The sequence below is a fragment of the Schistosoma haematobium genome, chromosome 4, assembly GCF_000699445.3.
Source record: "Schistosoma haematobium chromosome 4, whole genome shotgun sequence".
In the NCBI taxonomy this organism is placed as follows: Eukaryota; Metazoa; Platyhelminthes; class Trematoda; order Strigeidida; family Schistosomatidae; genus Schistosoma; species Schistosoma haematobium.
Window position 1 is genome coordinate 45,067,793 of NC_067199.1, and position 21,220 is coordinate 45,089,012.

Sequence of the window (21,220 nt, forward strand, 5' to 3'; positions counted from 1 at the left end):
GAATGTTTCATCTGATTCAGCAACACTTTGTTAGAAACGTTTCCTGGTACTGATAGAATTGTGGTGCCTCCATAGCTGAGTTCTTACACTTGCTCAGATTTCCTTTCTTGGGTATCTTGATGAGGTGTCCTCTTTCCAGTCCATCGGCACCTGTCCTTCCTCCCAAATCCTCCTGAATAGAATTCGAAGTACCTTAGGAGTTACTTCTATATCTGACTTTAGTCCTTCAGCTGGTATATTATCATGTCTTGCTGCTTTCCCACTCTTGATCTGTATGAATGCACAATATAGAGCAGAATAATTCAATAAATCTAAGCTGGAATCTTATGGCCAAAACACTATGTCTAGTTCATCAACTTCTTCATATTTGTCAAACAAACAATTATACTACGTGCTTTTTCACTAATTTCTGAACACACTACATTGACAACGTGGTCCAGTTCTATTTTCTTAACAAAATAGTATATATGTAGTCTAGGTGTTAAGCATTTGCACGACATACCTGTGATCCTAGGTCCGATTCCCTGTGGCGGGGTCATGAATATACATTCCTAAGGAGTCGTGTACTAGGATGAAATAACTATTTAGTGCTTTCTGGTTTAAAATGGTGGTCTAACTAAGATCGAATCATGATTTACAGTATGAATATCACATATGTGTTTTAGAAATAGTTATAAATACTATAGTGCTTTCATCTGCTGGGATCACCAGGTAAGTAATAGTGAGGCTAGACGAAAGGTATTAGGGAATGATGATGGTAAATCAGCTGATGAGATGGTTTGGCAACGTGTTACGTATACCTGAACACCAATTACCACGACACGCAATCCTAACAGGTGTTGGTGATGGTTGGAAGAAAGTTAGGGGCAGCCAAACCAAAACGTGGCATCAGTGCTTGAAGTCACTAACTTCCAATCCGAGCCATGTTGGTAGATACAGACTACTCGGTTGTGGTCCACGCAACTATCGTAACCAATGGTCGGAGACTCTGTGTGACATGGCTCAGAATCTATCACAATGGAGTCGGTGTATACATTCTCTGTCTTCTCTTAAACTATCAGATTGAAATTACTTTATATCTTTATTCCTACGATCACAAAGACGTCGGTGTATACCCTCTTTCTTCCTGTACTATGTCTTTATATACAATCTTTCTTTTATATATTACCACCATTGAATTAACTACTTTTATGAATCCGGTATTCATCTTGTTGTGCTAATGAGGTATGGTAACTTGGACCGACGTGCATAAATGCCTGGTCCTACGTTCTAGCTGACTGACTGACTGACATCATCAGTAAATATCATCGAATATAAAAAATTTCTTTCCCTAGACTGTTCTTTGGTTTTTCTCAATAACAGAATAGTTTCTTTTTAATTCTCACAAAATGAATTAAAATAAAATATAAATACTAACGAACCTGACGAAGTGCTAAAGATGATCGTTGTTTTGTTGAATTCGACTCATTATTACTATTATTATAAGTTACTTGTATTTTGGCCAATTTAGCTTGTAATGATATACGTTCTTCTTCTAATCTACTTATACGTCCTTTAAGTTCATTACGTTCTGTTTCAAATTCATCAATTCGAGTACGTAATCGGCTAAGTGCTGCATGCCAACGAACTTCACGTTTACCCATATCAACACGAGATTCTTCAAGCTGAATAGAATACCAGGAAAGAATGTATTAAACAAAAATAATCAACAAAAGATGGAGATAATCTTTAAACATCATCCTTAGATGGGTTCATGAAAATCGATAATTACAGAGCAAATAACTAAACATACATATCAGTCACCAGCTGCCAAGGAAACAAGTCAATATCGGTTAAGATGAATTTTCGTTGCATTAAATTATTCAATGTAAACTCTAATCATGGACTTTCAATACATTTTTCTTATGATTTGTGTTTAGTAACGAATACAAAGTTTATTATCATTGATAGATAACTGGTTGAGTTAAATCTATTTTCAATAATTGATATATTGGGGCTATCATCAACAGAGCTTCCATTATTAGATTGATCTTTTCTTTTAATCAAGGGAGCAAAGAAGTAGTCTGATTCACTGTATTAAGTCGAAGCTGCAAAACACTAGCGCAGCATACGAATGTATCAGTTACTCATCGTTGTCGATGATTATTAGAATGGCAACTGTATGATCACATGGAGTATTATTTGTCACGAACTGAGCGATAGTCTACCTAGAAATGAGAATATATAACTTAGACAAATGATAGTTTGAATATTCGATAAGGTCAGAGTACATTTTCGGGGAGTAAAAGCTTAACTGTTTTCAAGTTTATAGCTTGATTTGTGTTAAGAATTGAAGAAGAAAATACCAAGAATTTCGGTAAAAATTCACAGTACTATATTATTTCGGGCGGATGATATACAAGTATACATTAAATTGATCACCTGTCAACAATTAGTTCATTTTGATCGACTGAAATGAAAACTATTGTGATGGACTTTAGAATATGTTGTTCATAATACATATAGCTATTTATAGTACATATGCCAATGAGATACTGATCAATGGCAATCCTAAACATCAATGGGAAGATTCAAACAAACAATACAAAATGAATTAAAAGTTTGTTTCATTGTACAAGCTAATGGTCATCAAGACTCAGTAACTAAATGGATGATGTGATAGGGTTTGAAGCGAACGGTACTGAGTCCGAGTCCCGGAGTGAACATCAACCGTGGGGTGCTGGTATATCCAGCTGATGAGTCATAAATAGGTCGAAACGTGAGTCCTGGATTCCACTGCTTGCCACCATCCATCTTTGCCTATTTACAATAAGTTTTAAAACTTTAGCATCAAAAAAATATTCCACATTCCCTTGAATTTCTTTCATAGCCCTAAATTTACAGATAAATATGGTTGATTGTTACTGAGAAGTTAAAATGTAGGTAAAAACTGAGAATATTGATTAATAATTAAGTAAACATACTTCTTGTTTAAGTCGTTCAATTTCTTCACGATCTTTCTTGTTCGGCATAGTTCTTAGCGCCCGTTGATATTCTTCCAATACACGTCTTTCCTTCCTAGAAATAGAGTATTAATACATGAGAACTTGAATGTGTCTAAGTATTGTGGTTAAATCTTTATTAAACAATATTAGTAGCACATATATTCATAAAACAAAGCTCAACAAGTGATAACTTTCATTTGATGGAAGTTGGATGATGAAATTGTGAAGTGGGTAATTGCACGAAATAGACTTCATTTATTTTAGTAGGAGACGAAAACTCGATAAGGATTCAAAATTTCAGCTTGCCTTTATTCAACTTGCGCCGTCTGTAGTGTAAACGATAGTATTCGTCCGTCTATGAAAGAGTGAGCATACTGTTCAGGACTCTGCTTCCTTATAATTTATGGTTATGAAATGTGGTATTAGAAAATAGAAAACATCCATAGGTTAGTAGTAGTTAGATACATTGTCCTCCAAGAACCGTCCACATTAGTGTTGATGTTAAACGTCCAGTTCTGGAGTTGTAAGCCGGCTGCTGAAATTGTGGGTCATCACCAACTAAGGTCGCTGAAACACGTGTCTTACATGCCTAATTACTGTTTACATCGACACGCAATACTGACTAGGTAAATTAAAAGTGGGAGCATCTGAACCAATATGTAACGCAACTCCAAACTATGTATGGAAGTGTAAACCTCTTGGTTGAGATATGGATAATAACCATAAACATTGATTAGAAATCTTAGATTGAATGACTCAAATCCCTTTCAGTACCTCAGAAATCTTCATTTTTTAATCTACCCTAGATCTGAAGTTTCGACATTACTCCCTACTTTTAACACCGAGAATTCGCTTCTACTTTCGAATAATATTCTTCAATCTTTAGTCTTTTTTCACAACCATGAACATTATTAATACTTCATATATATTGGTTGTTTGGATCTCCTAATTGATGTTTAGAACTTTAACTGATTAGTCTCTTTTTGGTATATGTGTATTTTGTGTGGATTGCCTAGATATTTTTAGGGCTTCGACTTCTTTGTTATGTATCGGGATAATTTGATCTGTCGTTGCACTGAAAGGTTTGGAAGTCAGTAAGTCATACCCAACGTAGAACCTATCACATATATACATAGATTCAGATTGCCACGGCTTATTAGCACAGAGAGATGAAATTATGAAAGAAAATTCTACAGTAAAACAGGCAGTAACAATATTATTATTGGTGGTAGAAAAGATTAAGCATCGAAGGTATGATCCGAGAAGAAAATATGAGTTATTGAAATAAAAGAGTTGAGAGGGGTTTGGAGACTTAGGATCTAAGAGAGGACTAACAGTGAATGCATCCGCGTTATTGAAAATGATTCCGAGGCATTTTAACCGAGGTCTGTAACTATTGGTCACGATAATCATGCAGACCCCAAACATGTAGTCTGGACCCAACTTTATGGCTCAGTTCAATAGTTAGCGTCTTCATGAAATGATGTTATATCTTGGTTTGACTGCCCTTAACCTACGTAATACATGTCCAAATCACTTCAGTTGGTAAAGATTCACCACCTCATCAATTGATTAGCCATACTTAGCTAGTACTCTGTTCTGACCTCAGAATTCTTAACTCAATGGTCTCAAAATATACGATCAATGGTTCGTAAACACCTATAATTAAATACCAGTAACCTACGAAGGTCCTCTAATTTTAAAGGCCATCTTTTACAACTAAAACATAGAACAGAGTGAACTGCTGCACAATAGCACTGTATACTCATCCTTTAGTTGGCAAACGGACATCTTGTATACATCACTAGCGACGCAAGTTGGCGAAAGTTAATCAAGATTTCGTCACATACCAATTCATCAGGCCTTCTGAGGTTTCTAAAATAAGTAAATTATTCGATACACGCAACTACCTCTCTGCGTACTCTTAGTTCCGGCGCTCATGCAGACCAGTAATGAATTAACATATTATACTTAGAGGAAAAGAATAACATTCCAAACGTGCTTGCATTTTGTCAGCTTCTTCATCAAACATGATCATCTGAGTATTCTAAGTCAACAAAAGAATTTCCAGGTAGAAGATCGATTCCTAAGAAGTTAGATAAAACTAAGATGAGAGAGCGACCTTGACGAACAACACCTGAAGTAGTGTAAAACATAAAGACATGAATCGGTGAGTGAATATTGTGTCAGGTCATAAGAATCGCTTCGTGATCAAATGACTATCAAATATGATACGTATATATATATATATATATATATATATATATATATATATATATATATACGTCAAATGTAATAGTAAATAACTAACTTTAATTTTCTAATCTCATTCTCTTTGTATTCTTCGAATTCTTTTCGCTCCTTAATTTTATTCTCATCAAAACGACTTTTTTCCAATTCAAGCTGACGTAAACTCTTTAAAATAAAGTACACAAATACAAAATAAACTACCTAATTTTTTAATGTTGACAAGAAAATACAATCTAAGTTCACTTGGTATTGTTTGGCTTGTACATTCCCATTGAGGTTTAAGACTGCAATTGATCAGTCTGTTATTGGCATATGTGCATACTGCGCGTATGCCTCGATATTACCTTAATTCACAAGCAATTTGTAAGCAATGGTGGATAGTCGCTAGCAGTGGAATCCAGGATGCGCGTTTCGTCCGAGTTGGGACCCGTCAGCTGGGTGTGCCTGCATCTCAGAGTTGATGTTCACTCTGGGACTCGAACCCAGTACCAATCGCTTCAAACGCCATCGCGTTATCCACTCAGCTACAATCTAGGTTGGTGTGATAAAAGATTTGTGAAGGTTATTCATTTGAAAGTTGTTATCATACACTAGGCTCGATTCCTGGTGAAGTTACGAACCCATAATGTTCTATAGATCTCATTGATTATTTCAGTCAACTTAATCTGTGACGTAAACTATGAAACAATCTGGATGATAAATTTTAACCATCTCTTAATCCATGATGTAAATATCATTATCTATAACTGTGTTCCATCAATGCTCACTTTAAATAGTGAAACTTATTACTTTACTTACTTACTTACGCCTGTTACTCCCAATGGAGCATAGGCCGCCGACCAGCATTCTCCAACCCACTCTGTCCTGGGCCTTCTTTCCTAGTTCCATCCAATTCTTGTTCATTTTTCTCATGTCTATCTCCATTTCTCGGCGTAATGTGTTCTTTGGTCTTCCTCTTTTCCTTTGACCTTCAGGATTCCATGTGAGGGCTTGTCTTGTGACGCAGTTGGGTGCTTTCCTCAATGTGTGTCCTATCCACTTCCAGCGCTTCTTCCTGATTTCTTCCTCCGTTGGGATCTGGTTTGTTCTCTCCCACAGTACGTTGTTGCTAATAGTGTCCGGCCAATGGATCTGAAGTATTTTGCGTAGACAATTGTTGATAAACACCTGTATCGTCTGAATGATGGCTTTTGTAGTTCTCCAGGTTTCTGCCCCATACAGTAGAACTGTCTTGACATTTGTATTGAAAATCCTGACCTTGGTGTTGGTTGACAGTTGCTTTGAGTCCCAGATGTTCCTCAGTTGTAAATATGCTGCTCTTGCTTTTCCGATCCGCGCCTTCACGTCTGCATCAGATCCACCCTGTTCATCAATGATGCTGCCCAAATACGTAAAGGTTTTTACATCTTCCAAATCTTCTCCGTCAATTGTAATTGGATTGGTGCATTCTGTGTTGTATCGGAGAATCCTGCTTTTCCCTTTGTGTATATTGAGACCTATTGCTGCTGAGGCTGCTGCCACACTGTTCGTCTTCTCCTGCATCTGTTGTTGCGTTTGGGATATAAGGGCCAGATCGTCTGCGAAGTCTAGATCATCCAACTGCATCTTAGATGTCCATTGTATCCCGCGCTTCCTTCAGACGTTGACGTCTTCATGATCCAGTCGATCACCAGGAGAAAGAGAAAGGGTGAGAGTAAGCAACCTTGCCTAACACCGGTCTTCACTTCGAACGACTTTGCCAACTGTCCTCCATGCACGATTTTGCAGTGTAATCCATCATATGAGTTCTGTATGATATTGACTATCTTCTGAGGCACGCCGTAGTGTCGAAGAAGTTTCCATAGTGTTGTTCTGTCCACGCTATCAAATGCCTTTTCGTAGTCAATGAAGTTGATGTAGAGTGATGAATTCCATTCAATTGATTGTTCCACAATGATCCGTAGAGTTGCGATTTGGTCTGTACACGATCTATCCTTACGGAATCCTGCCTGTTGGTCACGAAGTTGGGCGTCTACGCAGTCCTTCATCCTGTTTAACAATACCCTGTTGAAGACTTTTCCCGGTATTGAGAGAAGAGTGATGCCCCTGTATTTATCACACTTGCTGAGATCGCCTTTCTTCGGTATTTTGATCAGAAGTCCTTCTTTCCAGTCTTTTGGTACTTGTTCCTCATCCCAAATCTTATTGAAGAGAATGTAGAGTATCCTTGCAGTCGCCGCTACGTCTGCTTTTAGTACCTCTGCTGGGATGTTGTCCGGTCCTGCTGCTTTGCCACCCTTGATTTGTCTGATGGCCATGCTGATTTCTTCAATTGTTGGTGGGCCAACATTGATTGGGAGGTCCGTGGGTGCTACTTCGATATTGGGTGGGTTCAGTGGAGCTGGTCGATTCAAGAGTTCTTTGAAGTGTTCTACCCACCCGTTTCGTTATTCTTCAATATTGGTGATTACCTCGCCTTCCTTGCTTTTCACTGGTCGTTCTGGTTTGCGGCGATTTCCAGAGAGAGCGAAACTTATGATTATGATTATGATCATTTCAGAGAATGTTATACCTAAATCTTCTCATGATTATGTCTAACAATCACGAAACTTATTACTTGGGCATATCATTTAATGCTGACAGTTATTAATTTTCACTTGAAGGCTTGACACCCACTTCATTAAATTTCGTCTGACAAATCATTAAATAGTCAGTTTGATGACGACGACGACGACCATATAGTTGATTATATCCATCAAAGTTACAAAGAATTTCGGTGGTGTCATGCTCTACTATTTCCATGCGAAATAAACACCAGTGATATTGTTCAGGATGACAATATAAGCTCCACAATTAAGTCAACTAACTAGGAAAATACAACACTACTAAAACCATTCACCTAAGCTCCAAATCTTCCTCAATCATTACAATCATCAATACATAATTCACTATCAAGATAGATTGATGATGATTGTTTAATCAGTTGAAGAAAATCTATAACCTGTCATATGTAATAAGTACAATTTTATCACAAATTTAGTTAGGAGTAAGAAAAACAAGAAGAAGCGCTGGAAGTGGATAGGACACACATTGAGGAAAGCACCCAACTGTGTCACAAGTCAAGCCCTCACTCGGAATCCTCAAGTCCAAATAAAGGAGAAGAGGAAGACCAAAGAACACATTACGTTGAGAAATGGAGACAGACATGAGAAAAGTGAGCAACAATTGGACAGAACTGGAAAGGAAGGCCATGGACAGAGTGTGGGTTGGAGAATGCTGGTCGGCGGCCTATGCTCCATTGAGAGTGACAGAAGTAAGAAAAACAATGAAATAGAAAGGATATGAACTGCAATATTAAAACTTACATCTTGAGCTTCTATTTTCAATTTATTTAAATTACCATTTTCTACTTTGAAACGTTTAACTTCTGCTTCCAATCTATTAATCCATTGTTTTAAAACACTTTGATCACTATTAGTTGTACTATTCTGATTACTGGGATTCTATTCAAATACAACAATAATAAATATGATCAGTATAAATCAATCTACTGAATATAATGTTCACTAATATTTATAGTCAAGAATAATTCCTGAAGTTTTAGTTAGAAGCCCAACTTGCAATGATGGCCATAGTAAGAGAAAGTTAGGTGAAAGATAAAACCGAACAAATCAAGACATGATATGGGACTATGACATCACTGACTGTCGGAATCAGTCGTGTAAGTGGGTGAAAGTTGAAGTCCATGCAATTATCTTAACCAGTGGTTGAAATGGATGATATAGATCAAACACGTTCATTCACTATCTTCCTTCATCTCCAGTATTCCTCATCACTGGTGTAACCACAGTTATTTTGATTTAGCGCTCGAACTTTGATTTTCCAACATCTAAGCAACCAGTGTGTTAGTTGACAAATAAGTAGTGTGATTTCTTTGGACGTCAACAAATTCTCTATCCTTGTCGACAAATAAATTCAGATAAGGTTTTACTACCAACGACAACAGTCAATTCATCGAAATCCTTGACAAATGAAAAAATTTGTCGTCAGTCTAACAACAGTAATGGTGTTAAAGAAATTTTATTACCTAATGGTCAACGTGAAATTCATTCTAGTTCAGAGATTAAAGTTAGTTGAATTATGTGAACCAGTGACTTTAGTTTGTATACGTTTAAACTCCCGAAGCCCTAATGAGATTCAATCATGTCGCATATGACAAACCGATATTATAAATAACATTGAATAATGGTTGTGCTCTATTTTAAAACAGACTAAATTTGAAACCAAAAACCGTTAGATACTAGTTCAGTTGGTCTACAAATATCATACTCATCACAAGACCTGAAGTGATGATTCCCAATGAAATTCGGGATTTGTGTTCATCCAGGAAGCCCCATACTAGCACGAATCAGTTGTCCAATGTTATATGATTTTATGTAGTTCTTTCAAGATGCCTTAAGTCCCATGATTGAAGAATCAAGTACAATACAATAAATATATGTCAAATATCTTTTGTTTTGTATATTGTAATATCACTAATCCAAAACATACATACAGAGATAAGTAAATAGCGATTCATGTTACCAGAAAATTGTGGATTAATTCGGATGAATTAGACAACTGGAGAGTGTAACAAGTATTTGTAGAGGATTATTTCCATCAAGAACTGATACTAGTTAAAGAAGAACCAAGGAATACTGAACCTTTTGACAGTGAATATCTGAAAGATTCAACGAATTCAAAAGCTTCAAGTCTCATAATATCTTTAAGACTCTCTTTAATTCAAAACAAATCCAATATTCGATACTCAACTTCAATTGATTCACGATATACCGCAATGATCATGCAATATCATTTTGATGGAGTTTTGTTCTCTGAGCTGGATGGTTTGGTCGTGGAGCTTTCATCGTTCTTCTGAACGACATCATCAGCACAAACTTCAGATAGAAGTGAAGTGTTCGAATTTCTCCATATGTGTTTCACAGCTTGTTCTGTGCACCTCGATGTTGATTGGTTCTTGTTGACCTTAAATTTATCATTGTTTACTTCTTTGTTTTGGTTGTGTCTCCCATTGGTTTGATTTTTGTTCCCATATTTATGCATGGTTTTCCTGATTGGTTGATAAATTGGATTGATTTCAATATGTTTGTTGATTGCTGATTGACCTGAGTGCCAGGCTTCTAGAAATTCTCTGGTGTTTTTGGAGTTTCTAGAAGCCTGGCACTCAGGTCAATCAGCAATCAACAAACATATTGAAATCAATCCAATTTATCAACCAATCAGGAAAACCATGCATAAATATGGGAACAAAATCAAACCAATGGGAGACACAACCAAAACAAAGAAGTAAACAATGATAAATTTAAGGTCAACAAGAACCAATCAACATCGAGGTGCACAGAACAAGCTGTGAAACACATATGGAGAAATTCGAACACTTCACTTCTATCTGAAGTTTGTGCTGATGATGTCGTTCAGAAGAACGATGAAAGCTCCACGACCAAACCATCCAGCTCAGAGAACAAAACTCCATCAAAATCATCCACCTGAGCTACAAATCTTCTCCACCATGCAATATCATTATTTATATGTTTCACCAATGACTTCTATCAATTATGATTTTCAATTAGAATTTAAAAAGCTATATGGTTGATAAAGGGGGCACCAAGTGATATGGTTTAATGTACGATACGATGCACATAATCAAGTCTATGTAGAAGTCTACGCTCTTCAATCATCCGTATATATTGTAGTACTTGGCTGCAGCCAGTGTTACTGGTGCTTTTATTATCCAGTTCGCAATAATTGTCATAATTTGCCTTAGTTAGGAATTATATATGGGGTTTTCATCACGAATTGACATCAGCTATAATGCCAGAAATTTATTTAGCCAAATGGATGAAAGGCTTTCGCACCAAAATCCGAGATCTGTTATCTTATACTTGATTAATTCGTCCACAAACTATAGTCTCGCCGTTTTATTTGTTATAGCCGCTCAATTATCACGTTTTGTACAAAATTCCTTGTGAACCGATTATACGTTAGTATTAAGCACTGAAGTTGGCGCCGTGACTTTGGAATCGCTCAAACGCTTCTGATTGGCTCATCCATAAATTATAGTCTCGCATTATATATACTATAATTCTTAATCCCAAACCTTAAATTGTTATAAAGATTTCAGTGAAATATCACTTCATTTCGTTGTTTTTGAATTAACTAACAAACATTTCAATTCCGGATTCACAGATGAGGGTAAACATTTGCTGCACGGCCATTTTTGTATTTTTTCGTCCCTTTTGAAAAATTGTTCATCCCCATCTTCCAATAGTTTTCATTCTGTTTCGTCCAATCAAATAACTAGTTCTGAGTTCGTTATAATTGGTCGTTTATTTGTTCAAATCGATATAAATAATCAGGACATGACGACAGAGCACATTTTCTTACAATTATGGACGGTAGTAACATGCAAAGCACGAGCTCCGTCGTTCCTCACGTTGTCACAGAAACCGATAACCTGTTCGTTCTTGAGTACATTGTATCTCTAAGTGTTCCAATCTCTTGAAGCGCTGAAAAGCGCCATTAGAACGTATGAAAGAGCCACGTACAGCCATTATGTGGTGACGGATTCTCATTTCCCTAGAGATCAGAAGTCGTATATTAGATTCGTATGTTGGAGAAATGGCCGTAGAACACCTAGCGGTTCCTCACAGCCGAGTAGACGAACGAGATAATTTGATTAGTGTTGTTATAATTTTTCATAAAGGTCTTCCGTTCAGTGAACTCCTCTGAGTTAATCGAAACAATTTCTCCCTCGTCATTGCTTAACGTTGCATCCATATTGACGTTATTTTGATAGTTGGTAACTTACAAGATATGAAGGAAGGACATTGAGTATTCACGAAAGACCTTTATGAAAAATTATAACAACACTAATCAAATTATCTCGTTCGTCTACTCGGCTGTGAGGAACCGCTAGGTGTTCTACGGCCATTTCTCCAACATACGAATCTAATATACGACTTCTGATCTCTAGGGAAATGAGAATCCGTCACCACATAATGGCTGTACGTGGCTCTTTCATACGTTCTAATGGCGCTTTTCAGCGCTTCAAGAGATTGGAACACTTAGAGATACAATGTACTCAAGAACGAACAGGTTATCGGTTTCTGTGACAACGTGAGGAACGACGGAGCTCGTGCTTTGCATGTTACTACCGTCCATAATTGTAAGAAAATGTGCTCTGTCGTCATGTCCTGATTATTTATATCGATTTGAACAAATAAACGACCAATTATAACGAACTCAGAACTAGTTATTTGATTGGACGAAACAGAATGAAAACTATTGGAAGATGGGGATGAACAATTTTTTCAAAAGGGACGAAAAAATACAAAAATGGCCGTGCAGTAAATGTTTACCACAGATGAGTGTTCTTATGACCAATCCAACGGAATGTAAAGATAAGACAGTGCTTTCCTTATTAACATTAAACGTCGATAGTCAATATTTGTGCCAAAACTGTGAGATTACTTCCTTGATCCTGGTCGATTTGTTATTATACTGAAACGTGACTTCATTTAAAAGAAAAAGAGATCAAGACATACCTGTCCATTAATTAACTGTTCATTATTAAATTCATTAACGGAATTGATGGACTCATCATTACTATTAGAAGAAATAGATTTCTGATTGTATTTAACAGTTTCAGAAGATTTTTTGATACACATATCATGATCAACTTTATCCAATGAAGAATTAATACTTTGATGAATAACTTTGACAGATTGATCAGGTAATGAAGAGTTGGTTTTATTTGAATGAAATGTTGATGTTGTGGAACAATCGAGTTTTGATTCATTTGGTTGACTTATAAAATCATCTATTGAAATAAACATTATGGAACAATCAAATAATTGAACTTTGATTCAAACCTAAATTGTCGTACATTATGTATCATTTAACTCTTCTATTGTCTATCATTGTGACATATAATAATAATAATAATAATAATAATAATAAATGAAGTAAGATGTTTAAAAACTTTTCTATGCTGGTAGTATTCAACAGTTAGATACAGCTAAATACATCAAACTATGATCTGTGTTGTTGGGGTGATCCAGAAAACTTTTCGCAAAAGATAAAGAAAGGTTCAGGAAAGACTAAGAAGCATCCCATCCTATCAGCGTTCACTTGAAGTTTAGCCAGATACAACGAGAAAGTGAAAAGTCACATGTAGAGGTTCTGATTGGCTGATTACTATACTGTTACTACGTTTAGTAGCATTCCAGAATTGTTAGCGGGACATAGACTGGATTAAAGCATGCTCAATGCACGATTGTTTTGGTGCACGCTGATTGGATAAGAATTAGCCAGTCAGCATTAGTCAACACTTAGTGAACACTAGAATCTTCTCATGCAAAAACTGTAAATATACTAACGTTTTCCCTATTGTGCTTCTTACTTCCATCTAACCTTGTTATTTGGAATATAATCTCTTTTCCTGTTCAACCGTGTTCTGATTTGAGGACTTGTCAAGTGAATCGGTGTCCGAGAATACTAAGCAATAGGAATAGCTGGGTCATAATAGTAAGAAAGAGATTATAACAAGAATCTTTGAGCAAACCAATAACATTTAAAGTATTATAAAAACTCTATATTTTCGGTATTAAAATGAACCTTTGGAGTAAAGTACTTCTCGCATATTTTGCGCCTTTTTTCTCGTATAGTTCTAGATTGGGGGTTACGAGAATAGCTTAGAAACTGAATATAGCGTTCAATTAGCAAGACTTATCTGGTATCTATTGCATTACAGTCACTGATAATATTCAAAACACTTTCCATTAGCTACAAAAAGAAACTTCATAAAGTTCATTCCCTTCATAAATATGAATAAAGCAAGTATAATAATCGTAGAAGTCAGTCAGTCAGTCAGCTACAACGTAGGACCAGGCACATGTATGCATCGGCCCAGGTTGCCATACCTCATTAGCACAGCAAGATGAACACCGGATTCATAGGAGTGGTTAGGTCAAAGGTGGTAATATATAGGAGAAAGATTGCAATAAGGATATAGTATAGGAAGAAAGAATTAGTTCGTAGAAAGAAAGATGTGAAGTGATCTTAATCTCTTAGTTAAAGAGAAGACAGAGAGTGTAAACACCGACGCCATTCTGATCGATTCTGAGCCATGTCACCAAGGGTCTCCAACCATTGGTTACGAAAGTCACGCGGACCCCAACCAAGTAGTCTGCATCTACCAACATGGCTCAGACTAGAAGTTAGTGACTTCAGGCACTGATGCCACGTTTTGGTTTGGCCGCCCCTAACTTTCTTCCAACCATCCTCAACACCGGTTAGCATTGCACTTCGTGGTAATCGGTGTTCAGGCATACGTAACACGTGGCCCAACCATCTCAGTCCATGAAGATTCATAACCTCATCAACTGATTCTCCATCATTCCCTAATACCCTGGTGTCTAACCTCACTATTACTTACCCGATGATCCCAGCAGACGCCAGCAATATTTCTAAGGCATCTGTGGTCAAATACTAGTATAGTTTACGTGTATCTTCTTCTCTTAATGGCCATGTTTCGCTGCCGTAAATTAAAACAGAACGGACTGCCGCGCAGTATACTCGTCCTTTTATTGATAGACGGATATCTCGCCTTCGCCATAGGTGACGTACGTTGGCAAAAGCCAAACGAGCTTTTAGAATCCGTACTGAGATTTCGCCAGATACCAACCCATTAGGGCTGATCAGATTTCCAAGACAAGTGAAGTTATCAACGCGTTCGACTACTTCACTCCCTATCCTTAGTTCAGGTGTTGACGCAGACCAGTCCTGAAGCAACAACTTGCATTTAGAGGGAGAGAAGCGCATTCCAAACATCCTGGCATTGTTGCTCAGTGCTACCAGAAGACTCTGCATTTTGTCAGCGTCTTCACCAAACAGGACTATGTCATCTGCGTATTCTAAGTCGATAAGTGGACCTCCTGGAAGGAGATCAATACCCGAGAATTCAGTCGACGAGAGTGTTATTTCCATCAATAGGTCTATGATGAAGTTAAACAAAAATGGAGAAAGTGGGCAGCCTTGACGGACACCACTTGAGGTTGCGAAAGTAGATGACAGTTCGCCATAAGCCCTGACTCGACTAGTAGTGTTCGAGTAAAGAGCCTTCACAAGGTTTATGTACTTCTGAGGTACGCCTTTCAATGACAGACACTGCCATAGAGTCTCGCGGTCTACAGAGTCAAATGCTGCTTTTAAGTCAAGAAAGACCACCATCGTCGGACGCCGATAGGTATGCCTGTATTCTAGAACCTGACGAATGGTGAATATGTGGTCGATGCAGCCACGACCAGGTCTAAAGCCAGCTTGGTTCTCTCGTGTTTGCAGTTCACGAGTCTTAGTTAGGCGCTTGATAATTATCGAGGCCAGTATTTTAGATACTGTGTTTGTTAAACTAATCCCTCTATGGTTGTCACAGGATGATTTTAACCCTACCTTATATATTGTGACGACAAGTGATTGTGACCAGTCAGATGGAATAACGTCCAACTCCCAGATCTTAGCCAAAATATTAGTCAACCTAATCGCTAAAATTGGACCACCATCCTTAAAGACCTCTGGAGCCAATCCATCTGGACCAGCTGCCCTTCCTCGTTTCAGATTAACTATAGCCTTCTCAACTTCAGCAAGAGTTGGGGGACCTACTTCAATGTTCCATTCACGCTGTCTGGGAATGGAGGGTAGTTGTAGAGTAGCTGAAGGCCAGCTGAACTGTTCTCTAAAATGTTCCGCCCATCGTTCTAAACGTCTGGACTGGGAGCAGATGAGAGTATCATCTTTTTCCGAAATAATCTCACTTACACTTGACTTATTAATTCCAGTTTCTTTTATTAGTCTGTAAAGCTGTCTTGTGTTCCCTATAGTCGCCGCCTTTTCCATCTCTTTTGCTTTCGTTGCCCACCACTGCTCACGGTCGTTTCTTAGACTTTTTCTTAACCTAGATCTGATTTGTTTACGCTCTTCATCGTGTTCAGAACCTGATGGGACGAGTTTGCGAGAATCCATCAGTGTGACAGACCTTGAAGAAATCCACTGGTTCCTTGTAACTCTGTGGTTTAAGTCACTAATAGATGTCACTGCTGTTTCCACAGCTGATTGTATGCCCTTCCAAGCAACATCTGGGTCAGCCTCGTCTTCAGAACTACCTAAGTGTGACCTCAGTTGTTCCTGGAACCTACTTTTGGTTTTCTCGTTACTCAACTCAGTTCTAACGGGTCTTTTAATGTGGCTTTTTGCGTCCAGTGAGGCGCAAGCAGATGCGTGCCCGTGTTAGGGCGTGGTCGGAGTCCAAGCAGGTACTCCAGAATGAGCGACAATCTTCTACCGACCCTCTCCAACGATGACTGATGGCAATATGGTCTATTTGAGTCCATCGTTGGTTTGGTGTAGGGGGTCGCCATGTTGGACGATGTCTCTCCTTATGCTTAAAATTTGTGTTTGCTAAAAATAAACGATTGTCTGAGCATAGCTGCAGCAGACGATCACCATTATCTGTTCGCTGTGTCGGAATACTAAAATATCCACCTAAATGCCTTTCTGTTTGGTTTAAACTGCCTATCTGAGCATTAAAATCACCTGCTACGAGTACTATGTCTGAGCGTTTAGCTTTCTGAAGAGGTTCGGACAGCTTTCTGTAAAATTCATCTTTCACTTCATCTGAGCTGCAGTCAGTGGGAGCGTAGGCAGAAACGACAAAAAGGCAACGACGTGTGTCCCTATCCTTCCGAGTTCTCACGTAGCCGTTCAGCCGAACAGCACATAGACGACTGTTGACGGGGATCCACTCTATCAGTGCTTGTTCGGCCCTCATGCTTAGTGCTATGCCTACACCTGCCAGTCCACGAGAACTTGCCATCGGGTCACCAGACACACGAAGGGTGTATCTCGTTGGCTCTCCGTCTTGCCGAGGTGAGGTCAAGTGAATGACCACACTGGAATCCTGTATGCGTGTTTCGGAGACACAGCATACATCAATGGAAAGAGACTCTAGGGTTTTAGCCAAGGAAGCCTGCTGACCGATTTGACATAGGGTTCGTACGTTGAAGGCTCCAATGTGTAGTTTGGAGCGAGGTTTCAGTAGACCTGGGACAGTGTTTTGCGCACTAGAATCGTTGGCTACGGTGACACTTGAGGTGGAAGCCGAGAGAGGAAATATAGAGTTGAAAGTCGATGTAGGAGGAATAATAGGAATTGGAGAGGGAGGTTGATTATGAATACAGTGGTCTTGAGTGCTGTTAGAAGTATGAGGGCGGTTATCACTTTCCGGTTGCCCACACCGTGGAAGGGTTGTTCTGGAGGTACCTGAAAAGGAAATTGGATTAGAAGTGGTCTTAGTGACCTGGAAGCGTGACCGCAGTGCCCAAGGGACAACTGCTTGAGGCCGGTCACACACGACCTTGTTATGGGTAATTTTTGTGTTAGCTCCGTACTTATTGAGACCTTACCGCCGGAGACGGATATCCGTGGGATAAGGCGAGGTGTGCATTTTTAGGGTCGACCTTTTCTAACCCCACCCCTCCTTGTGGGAAGGCAGCATCGCTGTCATGCTGGTTGTCTGAAGGAAACACCTTACTGCTGTCACACCTCTGTACAGCCAGCAGTACGACTTCGCCTTCGGACCTTGGGTTTGTTGCTTTTAGTCTTACCGCTCTTCAACCGACCTGTCTGACATGGTAGGACCTTGAGGAACGGTTGTTCCAGCCAGTATAGCTCGGTTGCTTCATCACGATAGGCAAGCCCGACCACCACGTCAAGGTAGCAACAACGGTCGGGACAATCGTAGAAGAAAAGTTTACGAATTCATTTATTGCATAGATTCACTTTAGTAGTCTACAAACTTTAAACAATAATACTTATCATTAAAGAGTAAAATACGCATACATACTTTATGTAAAAAAAGTTATGGTTAAAGTTAGGTTTAATATATAGAGGTGTAGATTAATAAACGACAATTCATTGTGGAAGTGTTTAAACAAATCCTTGTGTTTTAAGTGCGTTTGTTCACACTCAGTCAGTCAGTCAGCTACAACGTAGGACCAGGCACATATATATGCATCGATCCAAGTTCCCATACCTCATTAGCACAAAAACATGAACTCCGGATTCATAGAAGTAGTTAATTCAATGGTGGTGATATACAAAAGAAAGATTGTATATAAGGACATAGTACAGGAAGAAATATTTAGTTCGTAGAAATAAAGATATGAAGCGATTTGTTCATATTCAACGACTAATCATATTTTACCTTTAGAATGAGGTTTGTGGAGGTTGCAATAATTTTAATAGTTGAATACATGAGCTGATGTAAGCTGGACCACCACTGTAAAGCTGGAAGCACTGGACGTTCGTTTCATCTTGGTATGAGATTCCTCAACAGTGATGAGTGACTCGAACTACTTGGTTGGGGTCCGCGTGACTATCGTAACCAATGGTTGGAGACTCTTGGTGACATGGCTCAGAATCGATCACAATGGCGTAGGTGTATACACTCTTTGTCTTCCCTTAAACAAAGAGATTAAAATCACTTCATATCTTTCTTTTCACGAACCAATTCTTTCTTCTTGCACTATATTTCTATATGCAATCTTTCTCTTATATATTACCACCTTTGACCTAACCACTCCTATGAATCCGGTGTTCATCTTGTTGTGCTAATGCGGTATGGCAACCTGGACCGATGCACATATGTGCCTGGTCCTACGTTGTAGCTGACTGACTGACTGACTGACTCAGGATCTCCTGTTTCGCGCGAGAACACTTAACCTCTAGACCACTGAGCCAGTATCCGACGGTGTTAAAGTCTAACTTCAATCGATCCATGATCTTGTGCAACCATTTATCCATAGTGTGAGGTAGATACCTCGATACTCGATACGGATTGGACTCCACTGGTCATGAATTCAACTATCAAAATATGTTACTTTCACTGCTATACATAAGAATATATAAATATACATCGTAAGATGCTTCTACATTAAGTTTTATATCTTCTATGTCATCTGATAGTTTTATGTTATATAGCTAATTGTCAATCTGTCCTATCCTATCTTATCTTTTATTGTTTATTCTAACTGTATACTTATTTTTCCGAATTAATTGATGCATTTCTTAACTCTTCTCGTGTTTCTAATCTCCTTTATTTTCAATTCTATTATTACAACCAAAAACTGCCCGACAACATGATAGCTGCTGGTTTCAACAACTTCATCGCCCTGGGGCACTTATTTATACATATGTAAACGACAAAAATCTCCAAATAACTGTCATACACTAGTGGAGTCGAGTGGCTGGACTATCCACATTGGATGTTGTCAAACATCTGAAATTGTCCCATGATAGCAAAGAAACCAGCTTGGTTACAAGGAGATATTTAATACTCTGGTACGGCCGAGAGTGGGGAGAGTCAGCTCTCCCTCAAGAAATGCTCTCAGATGGCCATGCGTATATAGCCTCTACCAGGGAAGTCCTACTCATTGCCTTCTTGTGGCCACAGTGTTGTTTACGAAATCGAGAGGACGAAAAGCGAATGTCCGGCGCTTTAACCAGGTCGGTGAACATGGAGAGTCTACCTAGGTGAGTTGGAAAACCCTCATTCCAAACCAATGGTGCACATGGTCTCCAGTACCCTGAAGGAACAAATGGCGTATGAACCAATCGTTGGTCACCGGTTACCATGGGAATGAATCTCCTTACGATGCTCCACTGCCTTGTGGATCAGACCTTCAGATCGAAGACTCCGGGTGTGGCCCCCTAAGAAAACCACCTGCTTCGGTTTGAGCACCCGGGCAGTATCACAGCCCTCACACATATCAAATGAGATTTGTGTGGCGCATATGTATTAGGTGCCTCCTTGTACCAATATCTATCTGTTAAAATAAATGAATAAATTTAATATTATTGAACTTACCACAATTAGTAAGTGATACTTCAGACAAATTATATCCAGTCAACAATTTCGCATCGTTTATATCTGTAGTACTGAAACTCCATGGATGTGAATCATCGAAATCATAATCGTCAGGAGTTGAAGAACTGAATTGTTTCATCGAGGCCAATTGATGTTCGTTAGACAATTCCAATTGTTGATTATTTATTACTGATGATTGAGATTGATTACATGGTAATTTCGCTACATGAAAACGCGTTACTTTACATTGATTATCCAGTGGACCTGGAATACCCAATATACTATTGACGTTACAATCATCACTATTATTATTAGGCAAATTAAAATCACTTGCCGTTTTGGCATCATGTGATTCACCTGTGAGACAATTTACTGCATCGTCTCTATGAATTTTATCTTCAATTAAAATATCATCTTTGACCGAATGTCTCGAATGGATTTGAACATGTGAACTTGGTTGCCTAAAACATAAAAGCAAAGGAATAATGGGAAGGGAGAGGAGGACAAAGTAGTTCTTAATTTTCGGCGAATGCAATCATTCCTAAAGTGGTTTGTGGAAATTGTTGGATTTCATAATTTGCATCACGGACTGATCTTAGTTAGACAACCATTGAAAGCCAAGAAGTACTGGACTCCCGTTTCTTTCTAGTGTAATACTCCTCCGAAAGGATACACCTATGACCCAATCAGGGATCGAACAAAGGCTCAAGCGAGGTGCAGTAACATGTGTTCGGATACACTGAAAACAGTTTATTTCATATCATGAATATTCAAGATCGGCTTCGGTAGCCTGAACAAAATATACGAATATGATCACAGTAGCTTCCATCCCACCCAATACTTGTCGACCTTGAAATTGGATATATTATGCGAAGAGGTGGTTTGGTCATGATATGACAGTCAGTCAGTCAGTCAGTAACAACGTAGAACTTCGTACGTACGTACATCAGTCCGAGTTGCCACACCACATTAGCACAGAGATGCAGTTGTCGATTCAAATCCCGTAGTGGTAGAGGTAATAAGAGTA

The 21,220-nt window shown here is 38.6% G+C and overlaps 1 protein-coding gene across 1 annotated transcript in view; it reads right to left on the reverse strand.

Annotated features, from left to right (window-relative positions):
- The window catches only part of MS3_00008187 (uncharacterized protein), a 46,583-nt gene that overhangs the window by 17,734 nt on the left and 7,629 nt on the right, over positions 1-21,220 (reverse strand). Inside the window, exons 7-12 of the mRNA XM_051216538.1 lie at positions 20,194-20,654; positions 12,818-13,092; positions 8,579-8,716; positions 5,296-5,399; positions 2,964-3,057; positions 1,422-1,664 (exon numbers count right to left, since the gene is read on the reverse strand). Coding sequence (XP_051067135.1) covers positions 1,422-1,664; positions 2,964-3,057; positions 5,296-5,399; positions 8,579-8,716; positions 12,818-13,092; positions 20,194-20,654 — 1,315 coding nt within the window. The remainder of the gene's footprint in view (positions 1-1,421; positions 1,665-2,963; positions 3,058-5,295; positions 5,400-8,578; positions 8,717-12,817; positions 13,093-20,193; positions 20,655-21,220) is intronic.